Source organism: Xenopus tropicalis, chromosome 2, assembly GCF_000004195.4.
Source record: "Xenopus tropicalis strain Nigerian chromosome 2, UCB_Xtro_10.0, whole genome shotgun sequence".
NCBI classification, from domain to species: Eukaryota; Metazoa; Chordata; class Amphibia; order Anura; family Pipidae; genus Xenopus; species Xenopus tropicalis.
This window is the reverse complement of record NC_030678.2, coordinates 101,945,296-101,970,687: the sequence shown is the minus strand read 5'-3', so window position 1 is coordinate 101,970,687 and position 25,392 is coordinate 101,945,296. Positions and strand designations below refer to the sequence as shown.

At 38.1% G+C, this 25,392-nt stretch overlaps 2 protein-coding genes across 2 annotated transcripts; both read right to left on the bottom strand.

Annotated features, from left to right (window-relative positions):
* Window positions 1–2,063: 2,063 nt before the first annotated feature.
* On the bottom strand, window positions 2,064–7,141 carry rpl24 (ribosomal protein L24). The gene is made up of 6 exons (NM_001017041.2): window positions 7,133–7,141; window positions 6,914–6,989; window positions 5,322–5,432; window positions 3,550–3,686; window positions 2,308–2,365; window positions 2,064–2,189 (listed from the first exon to the last, which is right to left on the bottom strand). Exons 1-6 carry the CDS (start codon window positions 7,135–7,137, stop codon window positions 2,109–2,111), a joined length of 468 nt encoding a protein of 155 aa, NP_001017041.1. The 5' UTR covers window positions 7,138–7,141; the 3' UTR covers window positions 2,064–2,108.
* Window positions 7,142–10,480: 3,339 nt separating this feature from the next.
* Window positions 10,481–25,382, bottom strand: cep97 (centrosomal protein 97kDa). The gene is made up of 12 exons (XM_002932277.5): window positions 24,886–25,382; window positions 24,506–24,615; window positions 23,164–23,306; window positions 21,937–22,095; window positions 21,069–21,170; window positions 20,578–20,691; window positions 15,131–15,297; window positions 14,582–14,746; window positions 14,179–14,300; window positions 13,281–13,971; window positions 12,803–12,878; window positions 10,481–11,294 (listed from the first exon to the last, which is right to left on the bottom strand). The coding sequence occupies exons 2-12, from the start codon at window positions 24,537–24,539 to the stop codon at window positions 10,635–10,637; spliced, it is 2,433 nt and encodes an 810-aa protein (XP_002932323.1). The 5' UTR covers window positions 24,540–24,615; window positions 24,886–25,382; the 3' UTR covers window positions 10,481–10,634.
* Window positions 25,383–25,392: the final 10 nt, after the last annotated feature.

Genomic DNA, 25,392 nt, shown 5'->3' with positions numbered 1-25,392 from the left:
TAGTGTGGGGGTGCCTCAGGGCTCTGTGCTTGGTCCTTTGCTGTTCTCCCTGTACACTCTCTTTAGGAGACCTTATTTCTTCTTTTGGTCTTAAATATCACTTATATGCAGATGACATCCAGATATATTTAGACACCCCTGCACTAACCACTGATGTTCAAACTGGCCCCCCTCCTCCTTTTACCATTACTATTGATGGCATGACCATCAACCCTGTAAATTCTGCATGCTGCCTTGGGGTTATCTTTGACCAGTCACTCTTCTTCTAACCATATTAATAACACTGCCAAAACCAGACGTTTTTTCCTCCGCAATATTGCCAAGATATACCCCTTTCTTTCAGTAACAGCTAAAACACTAATACATGCCCTTATCCTTTCCCGCTTAGATTACTGCAATCTCCTACTAACCGGCCTCCCACCTCTCTCCCCTGCAATCAATCTTAAACTCTGCTGCCAGGATCCTCCTGCTCTCTCCGAAGAGGGAACCTGTTCAGCCTCAATTAAGCTCTCTAGCATAGTTGCCTGTTAAGCAAAGGATAGCTTACAAAATCCTTCTGCTAACATTCAAAGCCCTTCACTCCTCTGCTCCTCACTGGTCTCCCTGCATGTTCCTGGTCATCTCCTCCACTCCTCTCAGAGCCTCTGTCTTTTTACACCATCCACACCCACTGCACTCTCTCGTCTTAAACCTTTCTTTCTATCTTGCTGCTCCTTACCTCTGGAACTCTATCCCTGAATCCCTCCGTAGGGAAACCTCACCCACTCTTTAAGAAAAAGCTCAGCTGTTACCTTCTGGAGCACTAAAACATTATTTGCCCAGTCCTGCGCTTAAGGGCAAATGCCCATACCTGGTGCACTCTTACCTTCCAGTTTATGCCTGTATGTTACCCAACAACTTAGATTGTAAGCTCTACGGGGCAGGGACCTACTTCCTACTGTGTCTCATACCACATCACGCACACACACACACATATATATATTATATATATATTGTATTTATTTATTATATCACTTGTCCTCTCTGTGTGTAATTTTGTATTCTGTAAGATTTTACAGCGCTGCGTACCCTTGTGGCACTTAATAAAGTTATACACACATACAAATTATAGAAACTGCTAAGTACAGAAAACCATTGCTGTTTGGTACTAAGGAGAAACAGTTACTTATTTTTTATTTGGCACAATGCATACTTTTAAAAAATGTATGGTTTCCTAGGGTAAACCTAATGTTTGAGGGTAAATTTGATAATTTACTGCTGGGAGATTGATCTATAGCAGTCAGAACCCTTCATAAAACGATATGTATCTGGCATTGGCACAAGAGACATGCAGCTTTCCGAATCAGTAAAATTTGTCCATAAAATGTCTTTTCTAAAACCCTTTATCATAAGAAATATCAATTTTTCTAATGGTATTCCAGAAATGGAAACACACAAAAGCTCAGGCAGATTTAGAAAGCATTCTAAATTTAGCACTTTAGGATCTCCTAAAAGAAATGTAAATAGTTTTTCCTAGGTAAACAAAAATCCCCCCCAGGAAATGCCTCTAAAGTGAAAGACTACACAAAATGCAAAATTCTACTGGCACTTAAAGGGTTAAAGTGTAAGCACTAAGTGTCAAAAATACAAGAGGAAGGAGCTCCCTACCCTATAGAGCTTACAATCTAAGTGATTCAAGGACTCCTCTCTCATTCCTGAAGATCTGTGGCCAGAACTTTGTGGCTTTGGAGAGGCTGGTGGGCTTGACCTTCTATTGCCCTGGCAATGAATGTATTATTATAAGATTTCACTATAAATTTGCTGTTTAGTAGATAGTGTATAACTCATTGTTTGCTTTGCTTGTAAACTGTAGTTCCCTGCTAGCAGGAGTTTCATATATCATTGTGCACGACTGAGCAGACTACCAGGGTAAATCATTCATGCACATGAGCAATGTATTACATACATACTAAGAATATATGTTTGTATAAAACCTTCCTCAAAATTCCAGCCTCAAACTTAAGCTTTTATCAGTTATCCGGAAACAAAATTCCAGACTAAATCAAGTCTAAAAACAGACAAAATGTTTTCAAAACAGTGATTTATTAGAATGTCCACAAGAAGTATATTTAGCGTTTTCCACCGACACGGGGTGCCTGCATCTTTACAGGCTTGGCTATTTTCTGCTTGGGTGCAGTTTTTGATGGTGCCTGAAAAAAAAAAAAATGGAAAACTTCCATGAGGTATGTACAAAATCAAGAACACTTTTTATTAATGTTAAACTAGCGCTTACAGCAACTATTGTTAAAAAAAATAATACAAAATTACCTTTGCAGGGGCAGCCTTCTTGGTTGCCTGTTTAGCCTTCTTTGCTTCCTTGGCAGCTCTAAAATTAAAACAAATTCCAGCAATTAATTTAATCTAATCTAATACGAGAGCAACAGTAGAGGACTATTGTTAAGTGACTCTCAACCAACTTCATGGGCCCAAACAAAGAGCCTAGCTGTCGGCAACTCGGAGTCATTAAGGATTTCTATTGTGTTCAACTAATGATTGATCATGTTGTGTGTCAAACTGTAGCATCAAACAACAACCGAAGTGTCATACTAGCTGCTACAAGGGGATTTTGATAGAATCCCTAAAATTAGGGGGAAGCCTTTATATTCCCTTAGGGGGAAACAAAGACATTGATATACATCAGTATACATCCTGTTGTCCATAAATAGTGCTTGTGCTGAACATGAAATATCTATTTATCTATGTTCAAGTTACTCCGTGTTTGGTCCTTGCAAGGTACATCATTAGATTACCAGTTCACAGATAATCCACCTGCATAATGGACTCCTGCAAACAATGACAACAAGGTGGGGAGAGTGGGGGTTGTGTACTAATCTATCTACCTTACAAGGACCAAACATGGAGTAGCTTCAATTCCCCAGTCCAGCTCAAAAACAGATTTTAGTGATGCACTCCATCTGAATTTATCAGCAATTGGCCTAATCAGATCCAAACCCCTTTGAGTCACATGATTAATATTGTAAATTTGTCCCCTCTTGCTTTACCTATTTGTATATGCAAATTTGGGTTGAGATTCAGTTTGGACAAATCCTCCATATTCAACCAAATCCCCAAAAAGTGCATTCGGTGCTTGCCTAAATAATAATAATGATGATTTAACAATAGGCTTGTCCACTACATTCCACAGTACAGAGGGCATATGTCAAACATACAAATACTGATCAATGTATGTCATCTGTATTTAATTTCTTTTGCTCTACCCATGCTTTTCAGGAATACCTCAGCAAGCTTGTTCACCGACTCTAAATACAATTGATACAATACTCAATGGCATTTTTTGGAAGTCAAAGCATGCTTTCCAAAAAAGGAATCTTTTAAAGCATATCTTTTGCTTATCAGTGAGCCCGTTATCCCCTGGGGAAAATAGGCAGAACGTTTTTTTTTGTTTTGTTTTTTAAAGTATGCAAGTTAGTTGGATTAAAAAAAAAAAAATTCTACATTCTGAGAAGGAAGGTCTCTGCACATTTAGTTTTACAGACTGTCAGATTTTACCTAATAGCCTGTTCTCGTTGAGCCTTTCGTACTTCGGGCTTCTGGTTTCTCTTGGCCATGATTTCAGCCAGAGAGGCACCAGTGATAGCCCTCTGGAATTTCACTGCACGGCGAGTACGTTTCTTCTGAATCTCTTCCTGTTAAAACAGAAAAGACTTCTTAATGCCTAACTCCTGCAATCCACTTTTAAAAACTACAAGTCTTAAAATGTTTTGCGGATATATACAACCGGCAAGACAAATGCACAAGTTAAAGCCACCTTTAAACATGCCAGCCTCTCCTCTATACTGTATAACCCCTTTTGAACCTTGTTGAAAAAGTGTTTGTTTTGCTTAGGTTTCATTCTCCAAAGTATAATTATATTGATGAGCTAGAGGGAATGTGCACCCAAACATGTTCTAGAAAAAAAAAAAAAAAAGTCCTCTGTATTAATCACACGTTTGCCGCCTTGTACATGCCCGTTGACCTTTAACACCACTGCCACATGACTTAATTCTGAAAAAATCTGCACAAAAATCATGGTGGAGGAAATTACATGCCAAATTTCACTACTACACTACTAGACACTTGTTCAAAGGCTTTCTAAGGATCTTTTAAACACCTTTGTTTGTCCTTTACAGCGGTGGTCCCCAACCTTTTTTGCACCACGGACCGGTTTCAAGCAAGACAATTTTTCCAAGGACCGGGGGTGGGGGCGCAACATAGTATATAATTTAATTATGACATATAATGTAAATGTAATTATTAAATTTTATATTATGCACTTTATTATTATACATACAGCTTAATAAAGTACTTTGGTCCTTGTCCTGATCAGTAGAAAGCTTCCTGGGCTTCGAAAAGCTGTTGCCATGGCTGTGTAACACATCGGGGAGTTGGGATCACAGGTAATTGGGAGGTGGCCCGGTTCAGCACAGCCCGGCACCGGTCCCCGGACCGGTGGTTGGGGGACCCTGCTTTACAGTTTATTTGCCCCCCCCCTCCAACCTGGAACAAAACATTTTAACGCAATTGCTGGGGCAGTTATGCTCAGTAGACAGAACACAGCCTGTGAGGCTAGAGATATAATATTGTATTGCTTATATTCCTATTCAGGAAGTCAAATTGCCACTAACAAAAGTGTGGCATGTAGCAGTAGCATTCGGTGTAAGGTTGTGGAAAATCAAGCATCCAGACAATTTAAAAAACCAAACTGGTAAGAAAAAAAAAAAAAAAAGATCCAAGGGCAGATTTTTCGAGAATACAATCTCCCCTCCCTTGTGAAACCAAAAGTTGTTTTCTAACAATACATATAGAACATTCTCCTAAAATATTTATTAGTAGCTAGGGAGGCCAGCAACACTGTTTTTATTTTATATGACAAGTCACAATATATACACAGGTTTAGGACCTAAAATTGTGCGGTGTACAGATAACGGTGCATAAAATATTTGCAACAGATGATGGGGGCTATGTAATGTCAAGTGCCACACTTGTTACAGGTCATCACCTATAGCAACCAAGTAGCATTTACAGGTCACCTGTTTAAAAGTAAACATTTCATTGACTGCTATTGATTGCTGCACTTGGGACTTACATTACATTCCCCATTATGTGGTTAACCGATTGCATCATGGGTGGCACAATGCTGCTGGAGTTTATAGCTTATGCATACATTCACATTTCAGTACACCAACAGCAAGAAAACAGACCTTGTACCCCTAGCCTTGGTGTCTACCTTGATACCAGATATTTAAAATGGAACATCCCTTCAAAACTTAACAGCTACTTACAGACTGCCCCTTCTTGTGTTTCCGTCTGTACAGAACAGTCCAATTGATCTGACGAGGGTTCCTCTTTGAAAGGAAAGCAGACTCGCATTTTGCATTCAGGAATTGGAAAACCTAAAAATTCAAAAACACTGAATAAGCAACAAAGAACTGTAATCTAAAAAAACAAAACACACATACAACAACCAATGAAGAGGATCTTAATCCTTTTCCCATCACCAACCTGTCTGGGTTAGCTGTGCTTTGAGAGAGAGAAAGACAGAAAATTCCCTAAGGGCTCTGGTACACGGGGAGATTAGTCACCCGCGACAAGGGAGATCTAATCTCCCCGAAATGCCATCCCACCGGCGAAAATGTAAATCTCCGGTAGGATGGAGTACGTGGCGCCGCGGGCAACTAACCTCCCTGTGTGCCAGAGCCGTAAACCCAGAAACATAAGTACTACACTGTTGCGACTATTATCTCTTCCCCTGCTGCTGATGTAGAACCAATGTCGCTGGCAGTAGAAAAAAAAACGAAGTGTCCTCATCCCTTAAGGCTATGGGCATCTTTACTGCTGCTGTGCTAGCAACGGAGAAATCACCTCAATGTCAATCGCTTCCCTGAGATATAGACACCTGCAGAGACATGTATACCCCCACACAGAAAGCCAGTCAGAATTCCAGTAATGATTCCTATATATCTCCATGGGAAGTGGTGATAGGCATATGGCCCATTTTACCCTACAGAGTTTATAGTGCACAAGGGCAGGGAGAAAACTGGTCATTTCATCATAGAACTAATGGTCATTAAAAGTGACAACACTTATCCCATTAACCCCTTCCCACAGCCACTGATGCTTGCAGGTTGCCCAACAGCACACTTTTCTCAGGTTAAATGAATAGAATCAGGAAAAATGTAATCTAAGATTTAGTTCACTTTTGCTATACAGGTTTTATAGGTGCGTGGTGAGCCACAAATGACATGTTACCTACCTAGCTGCATTTAAGCACTAAAATACATTGAATTCCATACAACTGATAATCCATATGTTCTTTTAGACCATGGGATCCACTGGAAGTCCATAACTACACTGTATTGCTGCTTGCTCCTTATTTAGGTTGAAGCCATCATGAGTTAGGGACTCTACAATAACAGGGGGTGCCCAATCTGCATGAATTCACAGCTAAACACACTGCCTAAAGGAATGGAACCATATCAACATTCAATAAAGAGCAGGAACAGGGAAATCCTAGGTACATGATTGCCGTATTGGTTATTATGATGAAGCACAGGCCTTTAACAATAATAATACACTGGAGCGCTTAAGGGGGGTCATAACTCACAAGATGAGTACGGGTCCAACCTGTGGCCCTCTTACTACACCTACAGGACCCTCCTTAAACTCTGGGCTATTATAACATTAGTCCTGGCTACCAGTGCTACAGAACAGCTGAAAGGCCGTAGCCTGAAAGGCTCGCTGTACGTACTTAGCTATCAGATTCATTCAGGCCTGGGCCTATAGCAACATACACACACAGACTGCTCTGCAGCCACGGACGTCCTACACACAGATCCGCAACCCCTTGCCCCTTATACACGGGCTCACTCCTTACCTTTCCATCGGTCCTGGCATAGCGCCGCCCGTGCCCCGGGTAGATCTTGTAGCCACTGAAGCTGCACAGCTCAACCCTACGGAGAGAAAATAAGGGCAAGTCAGGATCCGAGAAGTAACGGGCAGATGCTCCGTGACATCGGGAGCACAAAAAGGCATCCTGGGCTAAAGGATGGCGACAGATTACCAAGACAGTTTACAGTTCATAACTATAACATACTTCATGGCGCCGGCTAAGATGGCGAAGAGGAAGAGAGGATTCTGGGTAACGGGTTATATATAAGGAGGGGCGGGGCGCTGTGCTTTCAGGAAAACTACACTGTGTTTATAACCGGAAGTCATTCGTAGACTGTTCTTTAACTTGGAGGAGCTCACCGCTGACGCGAAGAACAGAACAGAGCAGATTAATGGAGCTACTAGCAGGGAGAAATATACTGTTTACGCTCAGAAAGAACGTTCGCTTTTATTGTGTGTGAATGACAAGTTAAATGTACATTATTCCTCCCTGAGAAAACCTTACTACACATTCAGGCTCATATAAACGGTAGCTGCCGATACCGGTCATCTTCAAGTGCAAGCTTATCAGGAAATTCCAGTATATGTTATATTAACGCAAAATTTCTAATTTATGAAAGTGATTTAATGGAGATTTAAAATCACGCTGCTGTGGTTCGCTGTTGAATATTGATGTTAAAGACCCAAAGTTTAAACTCAGCTTTACCTGTGATTACGTTGTGACGGGTGCCTAAATGTACAAAAGTACTGAGAAAATTAAGATGTTTTCTGCCAACCTACTGTCTCAAATGCTACCTTCACCTTATCATGTATGTATACAGTATTGTGCAGAGGTGTTATTCTTTACACAGGTTATCACTCTGACCCAGTGGAGCTTACAATCTAAGGTCCTGTTACATACACACTATGGTTAGTTTTATCTGCACTTTTTGTGTGTATTAAAATGGAGGAAATTGGTGTTCCAAAAGGAAAGCATGGGGAGAATATTCAAATTAAGGGGCACTTTTGTGTATTTTCTCCAATATTTTTGTTAATTTTTTAACTTTTTTTACTTTGCGACACTTTGTGCAACAAAATCATATTTGTCACAATGAGTACGAAAGTTTCGGATTCATTCTAGCTTCGGTATCGTGACTTTCCCTGGGCCAGGTTGGAGCTGCAGAGTGCCACTGAGTCATTAACGCCATTAAGATATTATCATGACTATTACGATTTTTTCGTAAGCATTTTCATGACATTTCCGATCATCAGAAATAATCATATTTAATCCAAATTTTACCCATTTCAGGATTCGAACTTGTACTTTGATGAATGTGCCCCTTAGGGGCAGATCTATCAAAATGTGAGTTTAGAGCTTAATACATAAAAACTCACCCACATTGTATTCATTCCTATGGGATTTTTAGAAGCATATTTATTAGTGGGTGAAAGTTAGACTCACCATTTGATAAATATGGGAATTTTAGAAGCACATTTATCAAATGGTGAGTAAATGTTAGTTAGGACCAGATTTATCAAAGTGTGAGATTAGAGCTCACCAAAATAAACCTTACCCACTTTCTATTCATTTCTACAGGATGATTGTAAAAAATCCATATGAATGAAAAGAAAGTGAGTATGAATTTTTCATATTATTACATTAAATTCATGAAATGCTGGACATCCAGGATCTTCAAGTACAGTCACAAGATGCTCAACTTAAAAAAAAAAAAATATAGATCCAAACATAACCATGTCCATGGGATTTCTGAAGTGAAAGCTTTTATGGGCCATCTGGGTCAAAACTGGACTAGTAGCAACCCTACTGGTGATAAAACCTGTAGCTATAGCTATATTAAACAATCCATATATTCAGAGTCTTGAAGAATGTTCTCACCATGAAAAATCATGCAAAAAATAAAAACTATATATATTCCTCAAAGTTTCCTTGAGAGGAACATAACATTCAGTAGTGGATGGATGAGACATAATATGGCTTCATTACCATCAGCGAGAGGCCTTTTATTTTAGATCACCATCCATTGGAACATTTTCGCATTTCAATTACTCTATTTTATAACAAAGTTTTGGAACAAAAGAAACCCAGATATATTTTGAAAAATAGTGTATAGATGGTATAATGCCCCTATACCAAAATCAATATTATACTGAACTCATTTCTAAAAGACAGATCACTGTCACTTACTTGGGAACATGAACTAGGTAAATAGTACAAAGTCTTGAATAACCTAAAACAGTTTTACAGTACTTCCTGCGGCAAGGTTATGAAGTCACCTTCCATTGGTGTTTAATTCAGACTATGAATGCAAAATTATGTATAAGCAGTAATAATAAATGTGTTAGGAGTGTTGCAATTTACTAGGAAATATGGCACATATCTGGTGGTCATGTCCGCAAGCTGTCAGGTTTTCAATAAGTTTATTACTTGATCTATTTAGTTCTAAACAATAACTTACAAAAATAAGTTACACTAGTTGGAGCATCCCAAGAAGGGGCATCTTACATATAAATCACCTCTTTTTAGCATCTAGTCCTGGTGGTTTTCTATAATTGACAATTTACAAAAAGGCAAGGATCTTTATAAAAGATAAACTGGGTAGTATTACCCTGGACATAAATACATCCTTCCAAAAAAAATGTGTCAGGCCTATAGTCTGTAGGTTTGGTGAGTTTTTACCCACTCACCTATCCTACAAAGACACCAAAAATTAAGGGAGAATGAGATTAAATCACCCCCCACACTCTTCAAATAAAATGTCAGATAGTTAAGTGGGCGATACAGATTTGTGACTGAGGACTCCTCCACTGAGTTATTGGATCAATTGTTAGCAGTGGTGCTACTGGGCCACAGTTTATATGTGTAAAAATAAAAAAAAGATTGAAGTGTGATTGAGTTGTCAACCTGTAAGAGGGATAATAACCTGACTCAGAGCTGCAGTTGCATTTCCATAAGTGATTGGAAAGATTGTAACACAGTCCGGCCATATTGGTGCATTTTTTCAATTCCTGTGTACATGTGACATTTATCTTGAAAGGCATATCAACTTTTACTAACATTTTCCTGTACTATTCCAATAACTATCTTTACAGTAGTCATATTTAGTATCTTGGATGCTACGTTTGTCAAAATGTTTTCTGAGGTACTGGAGAGTCAAACTACATAAGAAATACAAAGCCGTTCAAACTGGCTTTAATAGCCACATATTTTATATAACCTGGATATTTTCTTCTGATTTCTTTACTGCTGAAATTACAGACTCTAGACTGATTCCTCATATTGTCTGTGAGAACAAGATGAATAACAGTTCAAGAAAAGGTGCTGCATTTACCTTTGCTTTTCCTGGTGTACTGTATGATATGTTTCTTTTTTAACACTGCTAATAGACGATAACAGTTTGGTAGAAGATATTTAAGGCATAGTTAAAATACATGCAAAGTTAATTCTGCTTTCCATCAACATGCACACTGCACAGTTCACTCACATATACTTTGTTATACTACCTACACTGTATGAAATAGCAGTATACAGAAAATAGATGCTTGTTGCAGAGGATTGTACATAAATATGGAATTTATTGAACAGAAAGATGGCATGATGTGCTTTTAGTAAAATGGTGTGATAATTTAAAGTGCATAAAAGTAGAAGAGATTCTCAAATTCAGTTCCACACGAAAGTCAATAAACCAATTCTGCTGACACACAGGTACTTAAAGGACTAATTCTGGCTGTGGCACTGGTAAACCAGAATCACATGTTTTTTGTGTGCTTTGTCCATCATCTATAGAAGGTAAGTTGCTATGTATGTCAGTGTTTTCCTGCTTACTGTTTTCAGGTAGGAAGTGGGAGATGCTGCAGGACAAGTCAGAATTGTCTGAACAATTGGTAATTTCAGGTCTACTTTCCTCAGTCCTGTCACTGTAGCTTGTATTATCTTCAGTCTCATCCAGCTGCTCAACAGACTTTAGATACTGCTGCAGAAGACTGCTGTCCTGCTCACTGGTGAAACTTTCTTTGCTGCTATGGCTTTGCTCTTCTCTAGTCAAATCGTGTTCTGAAGGGCTGTCTGGTGCCTTGTCATTGTAATGTCGAACGGTATCCAGAGAGGGCTGAGAATATTCGCTTTCCTCAGAGGAATTCTTCTCAGTACTATTCAGGGTGCAGTGATTCAATATGACAGAGTGAAACCCAGAGTCTGGGATGTCTGGTGATGTTTTTCTATTCAGCTTTTCAGGGATTAAAGCATTACAAGAAGGTATCTCTTCCAAAACAGGATTGTCATGCTTTGAATTACTGAGTGGTTGAAAATCATTACAACCATTGGCAGTTTGCCATTTTACTGTATTTTGCCATTGTTGTATGGCTTGTACCTGTGAAATAGAAGAGAAATTTTAATCTGAAGTTTTTGGTGTATTTTACTAAAGGAAAATCACTAGCTGCTACACAACCTTGCAAGAACAGACCTACTTTTTTGTCTAAAGCTGGCCACACACATGAAGATCCACTTGTTTATCAAGGTCTCCAAACAAGCATATCTTTCAAAGACGTGCCCACCTTGGGGTTTACAATACCAAGCAGACCCAATTGCTTGGAGCTTAGGCCAATGATAAGATCATAACTGCTGCTATGTAGGCAGTCGGATTGAGGACAGCATCATTGCGCAGATATTGGTTGGGTAGACCCGTTGGAGGGACCAATACACAAGCAGATAAGTTTACAAATTGGTCTGAAGGGCCTGAATCTGCAGCTTGCCACTGCATCTTTACTACTTCAAATGCTAAAACACTAAGGGGCACAAGAGAGGCAGTCTAACCAATTTATACCTTGCAAAATGCAGCATGCAAGTTGCAAAAAAAAAAAAAAAAAAAAAAAAAGGTGCAGGGGAGAAAAATGTATAGAGCAAAAAAGCAGATGGAAAAAGAAGGATAAAGCATAAGAAAATAAAAAGAAAAATGTGTGGAAAGTGGGTATGGTAGGTTAATGGAGCAATTACAGTAATGTCAATGTGTCGCAGGTGTTATAGCTGTGCTACCCTGGTTCCATTCCCATCTTTTCAGCTTTTATGCTGCAATGTGTTCTGGAGAAGGTTAGAATGAAGCTGTTGTTTCAAATTATAAAAAAAGTATCTATTGAATAGAAGTGATTTAAGGGGTGTGGCAAAAGGTAGATGCGGCCTAAAAATCCTCAGCGTGCAAAGTACACGGCACCTCAGGGCCGCTTTACGGTACCAACAGGCCCTGGGTAAAATTTAGTTGGCGGGCCCCGACTGCACCAGGAAATTTGTCATAAGTACATGAGGTTCAATACAGTAAGGCAGCCAGTGAAGAAATGGTCTGCTGTTAAGGAAGTAGACATGATGCCTAGGTGTGCCACCATGGACTGACAGCACAGGGAGCAAATTACAAAATGGTGATGCCACAAGAAAAAGGCAAATAAATTAAAATAATCACACTACTGTAGAGCTCTTCGACTTAATTAAAATGAAGGGTCTGCCACTTCTGCCAAAAGTTATCCTAGATGAAAGGTGTGCTAGTTGGCCCCGTTTACAGGTGGCCCTGGGAAAATGCGCCTTTTGCCCAATTATTTAAAATGGCCACACCACACTACCTTTCCCCAGTTTTTCATTCAACATTTGATAACCTTACTTCAGAATAGCAATGTTTTTTGGAAAGCACACATTTTAAACAATTCAAAATAGATAAAAAAAAAAAAAAAATCTTTTTACTCCAAACTACCTAACTGGAAAGCTTTGTCTTATCACACAGAGCGTGATTATGCAGTGTGATGAGATCTTACACTAGTCACACTGGAAAATATTATATTTTGCAATATAATGTACGTAAATTGTTAAAGAGTAAAAAAGTAATTCAAAACATACCTGTTCCCAAAGGTACCTCACGGCTTCCCCTTGCACAAGTCTTTGTATTCGCTCCTCTTCTTTCTCTTTTTTTAGCCTACAGCACAGACACAAGGGACCAGATTTATAAGCTACTTATTTACTGTCATTGGAAAAACAATTTTGACTAAAAAAACAATGCTAAAGAATAAAGAATTTTCTTCAGTAACTGCATTGGAAGACCATGTTGCTACAAGTGTTTTCCCTTTCCACTGCAAATAATAAAACTGGCAAGGAGGTCCGTTGTAATTGATATCAAAACTACTACTATCCTGGATGTCAAAAACTGAAGTCATTCTGGCTAACTGTGTCACTGCTATAGAGCACATAGCTGTTACTAGAAATTTGTTTGGGCTATGCTTTTTGAGAAAATTCTTTTTTTTTTTTGTTCAAAGCAGGTCAGTGTAGTAAATAATAAAAATGGTATTTACACATTAACCAATAACAAGTAGAAACTCACCTAATGACTTCTTCTGTTAAGAATACAATGTGCTCCTGCATTCTGCTCAGTCGGATTTCATAGCATACATCTTTAACTTTTGGGTTATACTTTCTTGCATAAAAACCTCTCCAACAGGATTGAATTTTTGTAGCAGCTGTGTTTATTTTATTTAGGTGGCTTGCATCTTGGTCCAGAACAGAAGACTGTTTACTATTCATTATTATACTGTGACATGTTTGGCCATTTGAAATCTGCGTACTCTCAACACTAATGGAAGTCTCGCAATGAATTATATTTTCTGCTAAATTCTCATCTTGGATAACTGGATAGACACATGATTGATCATCTTGCATTGCTGTCTGATCTTGAGTTAGCTTTGACATTTCTGTAGTTGCAGTGGGGGGCATTTCAGTGCTGTCTTTGTTAAACTCTATCACAGTTTCATTGAGCAGTAGGTCAGATTTTATGGCTGGAACCCTAAACTCTTCTGTTGGTGAAACAGGGGAAAGGCCTGGAGCAACAGGCATAAAGGTAGATTCTGAGGAAAGAAGACTGCAGTTGAGTTTGTCTTCATCTGTCTGGATGTCTTCCATATAAAGACTACTGTAATGCGATGGCCCTGGGGAACTGGAACAGATATTTCTAACAGCGTAGGAGTGATCCTCAGAACTGTTTGACCATAGCCAATTATTTACTTGTACTGTGGGTTCTAAAAGAAAACAAAAACAAGTTCTGTTTTTTTATTCTGTTCTATAAAACCATACATATGCCTTTTTAATACATTAAAAAGGGATTGTTCATCCAATACTCATTGTGAAAACAGCTTGCTAAAAGATTTATACGCATGGGAAAAAATGTGGGGACTATTGACAAAAGGCATATTACAGTTAGGATTCAAATTGAAACAGTTACCTACCATTCTGTAATACATGTGTTGGGCTTTGCTGTTCAGGTGAGAGTGGTAGCCTTTTATTGGGAGTAGATGAGGTGAGGTAGCCTTCACTGCGTGTTTGATGCAGTAATTGCTTCTGGTGCAATCTAGCCAAGAAAAGAACAGCATTAGCAATTGATCTACAATTATCTTGTCACCCAGAAAACTCAGTGTATTAGTTTAAAACTAACTGAATTATCAAAATCTAAATAACAATTTAAAGTATCTAAAAAAAATTATTACTGACTACAAACCATAGAGCACATTAACAAAACAATTTCAAACATGTAGTATATTTATGTAACTACAGCAAATACAGGATTATTTATATACGGCAGATTTACCTGCAAGGTTTATATTTAATATGTACACAGTACATAACATTTACCTCTGTTTATTCAAAATTTTTTCCAACTTTGCATCCTCTTCTGTCTGAAGACCATGTGCTGAAGTTAAAGGACACACAGTTGCCAGGTACTGGACTAGTGGAATGTGCTGGCCAAGCCTATACGATCTCCCTTTGCCTTGGCTGTATAGCCATTCTGCTTTCAAGCTAGCAATATATAGAATATTTTTAATGATAAAAGTAAAAGCTTTAATTAGTTCAGTATGGTAAAAGTACTTTATACATGAATTTCTCTTTGTCCTCATTCAGTCTTATGGCATGCAGCAATTCCAATAAACCAGTCAGACATGCCATTCAGACTGAATCGCTAACAGTATGGGCCTTCAAAAAGAGATGTTAAGCCAATCCCACTATTATGTAAGTTTATACAAATTAATTTTTTTAGCTTAGGTCCCTGTAATATCTGTTTTTATGCAGTGGTGTATGCAGCCCTGCGTCATAAAACTAAGAACAAAAAAAGCATATAAAGTATAATTGAAGCAAATATTATGCAACCCACTCTTTATTCAGAAAAAAGTCAGTATTATTTACCTTTCTTTTTGGGAGACAACATATCCATCTAAAACTTTGAGATTCAAGCACCAGCTGACAATAAAAGGTCTGTAGTCAAACCCTGGTATAGATGGTGTGGCCATCACACATGGATTGTTCATGATTGATAACTGTTCCAAATCGGCAAGGCCAGCAAGGAATGCCACCTGGTAAACAATAAACCATTTATATGAATATACAATGTACTATGATTTAAATGCATAACAAAATATGCAAAATAGAACACAAATAATGTTTTGTATCCTGTAGAATAAAGTAATTTTTATCTAGATAACTGGTCAACTGCCACAAATCATAAAATTTACAATCTAGATAGTAAAGTACCAGGTTACTACAGATTATACATTTTACAGTCGTTTTTAGGACTGGGTGTACAGGGGGTAATTTGCAGCTGGCCCTTCGCACCATGCTTACTAGACATGTAAGTGACACACACACTTTTACACTAACAAAAAGCTTTTGCACACAATTTGACCAGTATTCAAACTTTTTTTTTTGTACTTACTTTTTTTTTTTTTTTTTTTGCTAAAACGTGCTGTAGTGTCCATTGAAACTACATAGTTACATAGTTACATGGTTACATAGGGTTGAAAAAAGACCATTGTCCATCAAGTTCAACCCATCCGAGTAAACCCAGCACACAACCTATACTAACCAATCTATACACTCACATACATAAACTATATATAAAACCAGTAATACTAACTGTAGATATTAGTATCACAATAGCCTTGGATATTCTGCTTGTTCAAAAACTCATCCAGGCCCCTCTTAAAGGCATTAACAGAGTCTGCCATTACCACATCTCTAGGAAGGGCATTCCCCAACCTCACTGCCCTCACCGTGAAAAACCACCTACGCTGCTTCAAATGGAAGCTCTGTTCCTGTAATCTATAGGGGTGACCTCTGGTGCGCTGTCTAACCTCATAGCTTAAATCTTCCATCCCCTTTACCAGTTTAGTTGCATGTCTCTGCACTCTCTCCAGCTCATTAATATCCTTCTTAAGGACTGGAGCCCAAAACTGCACTGCATACTCAAGGTGAGGCCTTACCAGGGACCTATAAAGAGGCAAAAATATGTTTTCATCCCTTGAGTCAATGCCCTTTTTTATACAAGACAGCACTTTATTTGCTTTAGTAGCCACAGAATGACACTGCCTGGAATTAGACAACTTGTGATCTACAAAAACCCCTAGATCCTTCTCCATTAAGGATACCCCCAACACACTACCATTCAGTAGATAGTTTGCGTTTATATTATTTCTACCAAAGTGCATAACTTCGCACTTGTCAACATTGAACCTCATTTTCCAGTTTGCTGCCCAGTTTTCCAATTTTGTCAAATCGCTCTGCAAAGCGGCAGCATCCTGCATGGAACTTATAGTTTAGCACAATTTAGTGTCATCAGCAAAAATAGAAACAGTACTGTCTATGCCCACCTCCAGGTCATTAATAAACAAGTTAAAAAGCAAAGGACCAAGGACTGACCCCTGCGGTACTCCACTAACCACACTGGTCCAATTAGAAAATGTTCCATTTACCACCACTCTTTGTACTCTATCCTTCAGCCAGTTCTCTATCCAATTACAAATATTATGTTCTAGCCCAATATTCCTCAATTTGATCATTAACCTTCTGTGAGGTACTGTATCAAACACTTTAGCAAAATCTAAGTAGATGACATCAACTGCCATTCCAGCATCAAGGTTCCCACTCACCTCCTCATAAAAGGCGACTAAATTAGTCTGGCAAGATCTGTTACGCATAAAACCATGCTGGCACAAACTAATAGTATTGTGAACTGCAATGTATTCAACTATCCTATCCCTTATTACCCCTTCCAGAAGCTTTCCTACTACTGATGTCAGACTAACAGGCCTATAGTTTTCAGGCTGAGAACGAGATCCCTTTTTAAATAACGGCACCACATTAGCAATTCGCCAGTCTCTCGGCACCATGCCAAACCTCAACGAATCCTGAAAAATTATGTGAAGAGGTTTGGCAATCACAGCGCTCAGCTCATTTAATACCCTGGGATGAATCCCAACCCGGTCCTGGACCTTTGTTTACCTTTACATGTTCAAGTCTCTTTTGAATTTCCTCCTGAGTGACCCATGCGTCAGTAGCTAAATTACTAGCACTGGGTATATTAAAAGGAAAGCCTTCATTAGCTGGCTCCTCAGATGTATAGACAGATGAAAAATAAGAGTTCAAAATTTCTGCTTTTTTCCCATTCTCATCAACCAACGTACCCCCCCGTGATAATAAAGTTCCCACCCCTTCTTGCTTCATTTTTTTACTATTCACATAATTAAAAAATAATTTTGGATTCTTTTTACTCCTAGCTGCAATATCCCTTTCCATCTCTATTTTAGATTGTCTGATAGCTTTTTTGGATGCTTTATTTGCTTCCTTGTACCTGATGAAAGTTTCCGCTGTCTCAGCTAACTTGAATGCTTTAAAAGCACGTTTTTATTACCAACCTCAACCCTAACTCTTTTATTCAGCCATAAAGGTTTTGCTTTGCGAGCAACTAGCGTGAGCAACATTTTTTTTTTTTTTATATTTAGGTGAATTTATTTGACTTTTACATATAGATTGCCATTTAAGTTCTGCACTTCTGTTGAATGCTTGTTTGCGCTCATATTTGTTCACTGCACAGTGAGACTAGTGGAAATTTTGACAACTGATCTTACTGCAATGTAATTTTGATTTAATTGGACTTCTAGTTTTTACAGTGCAAAGCAAGTTGTTTTGCCATCTGGCCTGCCTAAAGGTGGGAATACACGGGCCGATTCTAGCCGCCGATATGGGTCCCTTAGACCGATTCGGCAGCTTATCGGCCCGTGTAGGGGTACTAACGGTGGGACTGCCCGACCGATATCTGGCCTGAAAATCAGCCAGATATTGATTGGGCAGGTTAAAAAATTTAGTTGGATCGGGGACCGCATCGGCTCGTTGACGCCAGGGCCAAACGACCGAATTAGCCTGGATTCGCCCAATATCGCCCATCCGTAGGTGGGGGATATTGGGAGAAGATCCGCTCGCTTGGCGACATCGCGGATCTGAAGGCCACCTTAACAGATGATTAACCACATCAGATATTAAGGCACAGCTAAATGAATGCAAACATAAAAAAATGGTCAACTTTTATTGTGCAGAGAAGACTTCAGGAAGCAAGGTAGAACAGTCATGTAGCAACTAGGAAAGCACTGTTAGGGCAGTGACACACAGCTACAAAGTTGCATCTTCAGAAAACCAAATCGGCCATATGCCATCCCACCAGTGATCACATTCTTGCCAGGGGGATGTCATTTAGGGGAGATTAGTTGCCTGCGGCAGCCAAAATTTATCTTGGGCGACTAATCTCCCCATGTACCAGTACTGGCATGAAAAATACTAGAACTGGAGTTCTGCAAAATGAAAAATAAAAGTATTGTGGACTAATAAATCTGAAATCTAGAAGTCTGAAATGTATGGGTCATCATAACGAGTTTGTGTATATCGTTGACATGTTCGTTGAATTAATTTAAAGCAACAGTTAATCATGAAGAATTTAGCTATATTGTTTGAGGGGGGGGTTTAAAGTTTGAGATCTGCATAGAGTGACAGGAATTCTGTAAACTGAAAGAGTACAAAATGTTCAAAAACAAGTGTAAGTGTGAAATTCTTCTGGCAATGAAAGGATTAAATCTGATAGCAATAGGTTTAGAATGTCATTGTCAATGTCATTGTAAAGAACAAAAAAAAAAAGTGAATTAACTATTAAGGATCTTTCAATGTAAGATATATCAAAATTGAATGCATTTCAGAAATTTCTTGTTACTACATTACGTCAAACCATAATTGCTATGCACATATTATCTGAAAACTAACAATGTGAAAATGCACTCATAAAATGAGTCCCATGACCTTTCACTAGTTCAGGATGTCAGAGTAACAATTGTTTTGTTCCACTACACTGGAATATATAGCAACGTTAAATGCATTTCAGATACTTCATGTTCCTACATTTTGTTAAGCATAATTGCTATCTACATATAATACCAACGAGCAAAACATTCTCAAAATGGGTACCATGGCCTTTTACCCGTTGAGAATGCCTGAGTAACAACTGTTTTGTTCTAACTACAAATCATTCACAACAAATCACAAGAAAGAATGAATAATGTAGAAAAGAATGATCAGCATCAGGTCAAACCTGTCTAGAAAGACAAACATTTGTGAACACTGGAACTACAGATAAGAATGCCTTAAAGAAAAACTTAAAAGAGGAACTATTGTAAAAATGTAAATATAATGTAAGCTTCAAGCTTAAGAGAAGCTTTAAGAGAAAACAAACTTTCTAAATATAATCTATTTAAAAAAAAAAATCTGTAATTTTTGAATTAAGAAAAGCTATACCTTCAGAATGAATTTTTAAATCAGATAATTTATATTATAATGAGTGGCATTTTAACAAATCTTACCAAATTGGAATGCACACATCACTAAATACTGCCCTTTTACATCTTTTACCTTGAGCCACCAGTTTGTCTGTGTGCTTGCTCAGAGATAACCTGACAGGAAATAATGCAGCTATAACTGTAATACTAACTAGGTGGACGTATAAGACACAGCTCCTTCCATTCACTGATTAATGTACCTAAGCATGTATGTTTGTGTGTAAGCATTGTATTAGTTTGCGTGTAAGCATTGGGCCTCATATGAGTCAGAGGGTGGAGCTAATGCTTAAAATGGCAGTGTTTCAATTTGGGATTATTAAATTCATACTGCTAGAAAAGTGTATTTTTTATGAAAAAGATGAATGGACTGTTTTATGTGATCTATTTTTTTGAGAAACCTGTAATGATTAGGGGGTATAGTTTCCCTGTATGTTAATCTCCTCTCATTATAAATGAATCAGATTGTAATTGATAGTTAGGTCTGATGCATCAGTTGAAGGGGCTCCCATTGTCTGGAAGACATATTACTGCTCAGTATTTCAAAATAACAGACTCTGACACCAATTCTGTCATTCTAGGTGCAGGATTTGTGGCAGAGTCAGTTATTTTAAAAGAGTGAGGTCTAACACATCATCTAGGCAAAGGTGACCTGCCAAAAGATGTATTAGACCCAATCAGAATCTAAATGAGTAACTTGATTTCAGAAACGTTACTGAAATTATAACTCATAATATTTAAATAGGTTCCTATTTTCATAGGATGAAACTTATTAATTAATACACTTTTCTTTTAATAGATAGATGCCATTAAATCTTCCTTTAAGTACTATACAATCAATCTTACTGTTTTAATAACTGTATTGCATTTTTGAAATCTCTTTTCATAAAATGTCAATGTGTAATTATATGTCTTGTGACTATTTCAATATAATACTATAAAACTCTAAAAGATCGCTTTTTCTAGCGACAGAAACTCACTTACTTCATTCAAGTCTCTAATTTCATTTTCTGCCAATGAAAGTATAGTAAGGCTCTGAGGAAGACAAGCAGACGCTGCTCGTAATGATGCAATATTATTGCCATGCAGAAGTAAAGTCTACAAAAGATAAACAACAATTGTATTGTCATTTTACATGCCTTCAATGTGCAAACAATGTAAAAGTTTAACAAACTAAGATATATAGTGTGAAAAAGGATAGTTACTCCATATTAACAGAAAGTAAGCTACGGTAGGTTCATCATTCAAGAGTCATAATGTGCTCTTATACCAACATAAGAAAGGATATGGTTTTGCTTAACAAAACTGAAATATGCAATGTTAAAAAGACAGCTGGAGACGTTGCCCAATTTCTAGGTCATGGTCCAAACTATATATAAATATATATTTCACAAAATATGTGGTCAGTGTTAACCCTCCTGCACACAGCGTGCAAAATTCAACTGAAAACAGATAAATAGAAAACTTTGTCTTACCTTCAGAGATTTTAGCTTAGAGAGGTCACCAATTTGAGATATGTTATTGTCTGACAAATCCAAATGTTGAAGGGAGGTGCAGCTGTTTATTTGATCAATTATCTAAATAAAGCAAACAGATACATTTTACCAAACAGCATGACTAGGTTTTTATAATAGTCAACAATTAACATAAGCCAGACAATCTATAGAGAGTAATGCTTCTCAGACTATATGGAAAACACATCAGGCATAACCAATGCTGACTTATTATTATCAGTCAACTGGGGATTTTCCACCACAATAGAAAAGTGTCTCAGTTCAGGAGACTCAGCTCACCAATAACAGGCCCAAAGCCCTTCCAAAGCACCCCCAATGCCACTGCAGCCGATTACTGCCACTGATTACCACCTAATGCAATTACACTCTACCCTCTGCACCATACCAGAGGCCCGCCCAGATATGTGCCCAGGCCAGTAGGCCCCATGAGAACTGGGACCACCAGGTTTTGTGATAGCAGTCCAGTTTAAACTGCATACAAGACCTAAGGGCAGAGGTCCCCAACCTTTTTTACCTGTGAGCAACATTTAAATATAAAATAATTTGGAGAGCAATGCAGGCATGAAAAAAGTCCCTCTGGGGTGACTAATAAAGGCTGTGATTGGCTATTTAATAGCCCAATGTGAACTGGCTGACTACAGGAGATTCTGTTTGGCAGTTCCCATGGTCTTTATGCCTCCAAAACTTGCCTCCAAGTGAGAAATTCAAAAATGGGCACCTGCTTTGAGGCCAGTGGAAGCAACATCCAAGGGGTTGGGGAGCAAAATGTTGGGGACCACTGACCTAAGGCATACAGTAGAAAAGATGCAATGCTGATAAAACTCTTTACCTTCAAATTGTTTCCAGCAAGATTAAGCCATTCCAGATTAACCAAGTCCTTCAGTCCTTCGACATACCCAATACTGTTATGTGGTAAGTTTAGTACTCTGAGATGTATTAATTTTGCAACCCCCATCATCCTTACAAGACGATTGTTGGCTACTGAGAGCTAATAGAAACGATAAATAAGCAACACAGGCATAAATATCCTACCATCAAATTATCTTACAGAGTATGCTATTAATACAAACTCAGTTTTAAAAAAATATACATTAATATTTTAGGCAACACAAATCACATTTACATTTTTGCACATCTATTATGCTTACCCATGAATGAACATTACAGCCTGCCCAATTTTAGTGACCCTTAAAATGAAAATCTATACAATTATAGAGAAACCACAGTAACTTTAACTCTAAGTTAGTCATATTACATTACACAATGTAAATGGAATTAAAGTTTGAGCTAGTCAAAGAGACTCCAGCACTAATTGACTAGTATTGAATCTAAAATATGTATCTAATTTACACATCTTAAACATTTTATTGTTAGACACTGACCTATGGCCATAATGAAGAATAAGTATGTGATGCAATTGTTATCAAGACAATCACTCTGGTGGTCTCCACAAGTGAGTATCATCTGCTGTATTTGCTCAAGAATGCTCTTGGAGGAAACATCATGGGTTTCAAATTTGCTTGTTTAACTTGTTTATATTATAAGTAACACAGAGTCAGCATTGGAATATAAAGGATTGTATGTCTGGGTCTCCACTGACTCACTGACAACTTTTCTGACCATATTTATTAAAGCTTTTCAAAATACACATCAAAAGTTATGTTATATAGCTTGTTTATGTAAGAAAAATACTGATAACCCCACTCCCAGTGCTTGTTAAACATTTATTGCTTAGCATTTCTACACAATACTGTAACTAAAATCTATATACCCAATGATAAATATATACAGTGTTAAACATAGCTCCAAAGCTATAGCCATCCTGAAGGGATGCTTAAATAAAGCCCACACATAGGTGTACATAAAATAATGGTCTCAGTTACATCACAGAAATGAAATTTTAGAGAAAAATATACGTCAACATGCATGCAACATGAATATTAATATACATGTCAATGCAAAGCTATTTTAACAGTTTAAGTCAAGAGCATGGGATCTACACTGAGCAACCCATACACAGTGAATACACCCCCCAAATTTCATTTCAGCTACAAACCTGTACTAGATTTCTGCATTTTTCCATATGTTCAAGCTTAATGATTTGATTTTTGTCCAATATCAGAGTTTGTGTGTCATTCCCAAAAGGAAGTGTAGGGCTCAATTTCTGAAGCCCTTGTCCTGAGAGGTCAACCATAGAACCTAAGAATTAGGAAAATTTACAAATAAGAAAATGACAGATGACCTAACCTCTCCTTTACTGAAAACAATGACACGTCTCACAAATACAAAGAGTTGCACTTAATGGAAGCAAAATACATACAGTACATATCTAGTATAAATAAATCTAAAGCAACTGGACTTGTTAAGTATTCGTTGAAGACGTTCCACTACTCATCCGAGCAGCTTCTTCTGAATTGGATGTACATGCAGTACATCCAATTCAGCAAACGTTTTACATGTATAACAAAAATATATAGCTCAGCATCAATATTGCACAGTCAACATTATGTTAAAGGTTTACTTCCTGGCTGCTCATCATGTGTACCTGCCACTGAAGGTCTACAGGTATTGTTTCTGTCTCCTGAAACAATGTAGCAAAAATCAGTTTTCCTTAATGTCTGTTAATCAGCTGGCTTCTGCTAAACTGTTTCAGAAGCCAGAACCAGAAGAATAAAGAATATAAACAGGGGAATCAAGAAGTACAGGCAGGCACTCTGGATAAATGAAACGTCCTTAGTAGCTCAGCAAGTTGAAATAAAACCAGTATAGTTTATTTAAACTTACACATAATGCTATGAAGCCTTACGCGTTTCGTACCTAAATGGGTACTTAGTCATAGGCTATAGATGTCATGTCTATAGTACTTAGACATGAGCCTATGACTAAGTACCCATTTAGGTACAAAACGCTTAAGGCTTTATAGCATTATGTGTAAGTTTAAATAAACTATACTGGTTTTATTTCAACTTGTTGAGAAAGTTTCATTTATCCAGAGTGCCTGCCTGTTCTTCTTGATGTCCCATTATTGGCTCCCTGAAGCTGAAGATCTAGGGCATGAGCATGCGGACCCTTTAATATTATGGGTAAAAATTCTACTTCATTCACCTGAGTCCTATGTATTCTTTGTTTTTTGGATTGTTCATAGAATATAAACAGCCAGACAGATATTGCATTCAGTAGTAGTATTAGAATATTTATAAATTATATTAAAAAACAAAATTGTATATTGGAAAGCTGCTTAGATTTAGAATTTCTTTCAATGCACAAGTTTTGGGTGGAGGTGCCCTTTAATAGGGTAGAATGCCAGCAGAGATAGAAAAGCCTAGACAAGATGGGCACCCTATGGAGGGTAGACTGATAATCTCTTGCTGACACTGGTGAATAGACTTGCTACTTACCTTGACTCTCGCAAGCCAAATGTGCCACTGCCATATCAGCTGGGTTCCTTTATCTTAGCTTCGATCAGCCACGTATGTTGCCACAGTGGGACTACAGTGGTGTCATTTAGCTGCAAATCAATAAATAATGTATTCACTATATTTCAAAAAGTATTTCATGCTTATTCTCAGCATTCTAAAATGTATAAAAAAAAGAATGTATAAAGTGGGCTTATACCTGTATCCAGGGCTTCCACTGCTATACACACATTGTGTACTAAATGCATAACTGTCAGTTCAACAAAGAACATACTTTAGGGCTTCCCCACAACAGGTACAAAAGGAAGAAGCCTGCTTATCTCAATATGCAATTAGTACAACATGAAAGAAAAAATACATACGGTAGCGATATGTTCCCTCTTCTCAGCGTTGTCAGTTAAACGGTCACTATGGATGAAGCGTTGGGTTATGGGGATTGTAGTCCAGTGTTTAGGCCCCGCCTTGAATTTTACACACTAAAGAGAAAGCTCTCTAACACAGCGCTTGTGTCTTGCACTTCCTGTTCCATCGCCGATCTTAATGACGCCATCGACACTTCACTGGTCATATCTTGGAAAGGTGGACTGGAACAATTCCCCCCAATCTTACATGGCACAGCTAGCCTCTGAAGAGACTGATACACAGAGCCTTTGCACAGAATGGCAAAGTGACCAATTAAAAAAAATAGCACAGTAACCCCCCACTCTCAAAGAATAAACGGCTCCAAAATTTAATGATTAAAGCACAAAACGACTCCTATTTAGAATTACGAATCTGCAGTTCCCTCCTCGCTAGCTCGTTTGTTTACTTGGCCCTTCCCGGAAGCTACTGCTTTATCATGTTTTCTCCTCCTCTTTTGGAACTAGCGA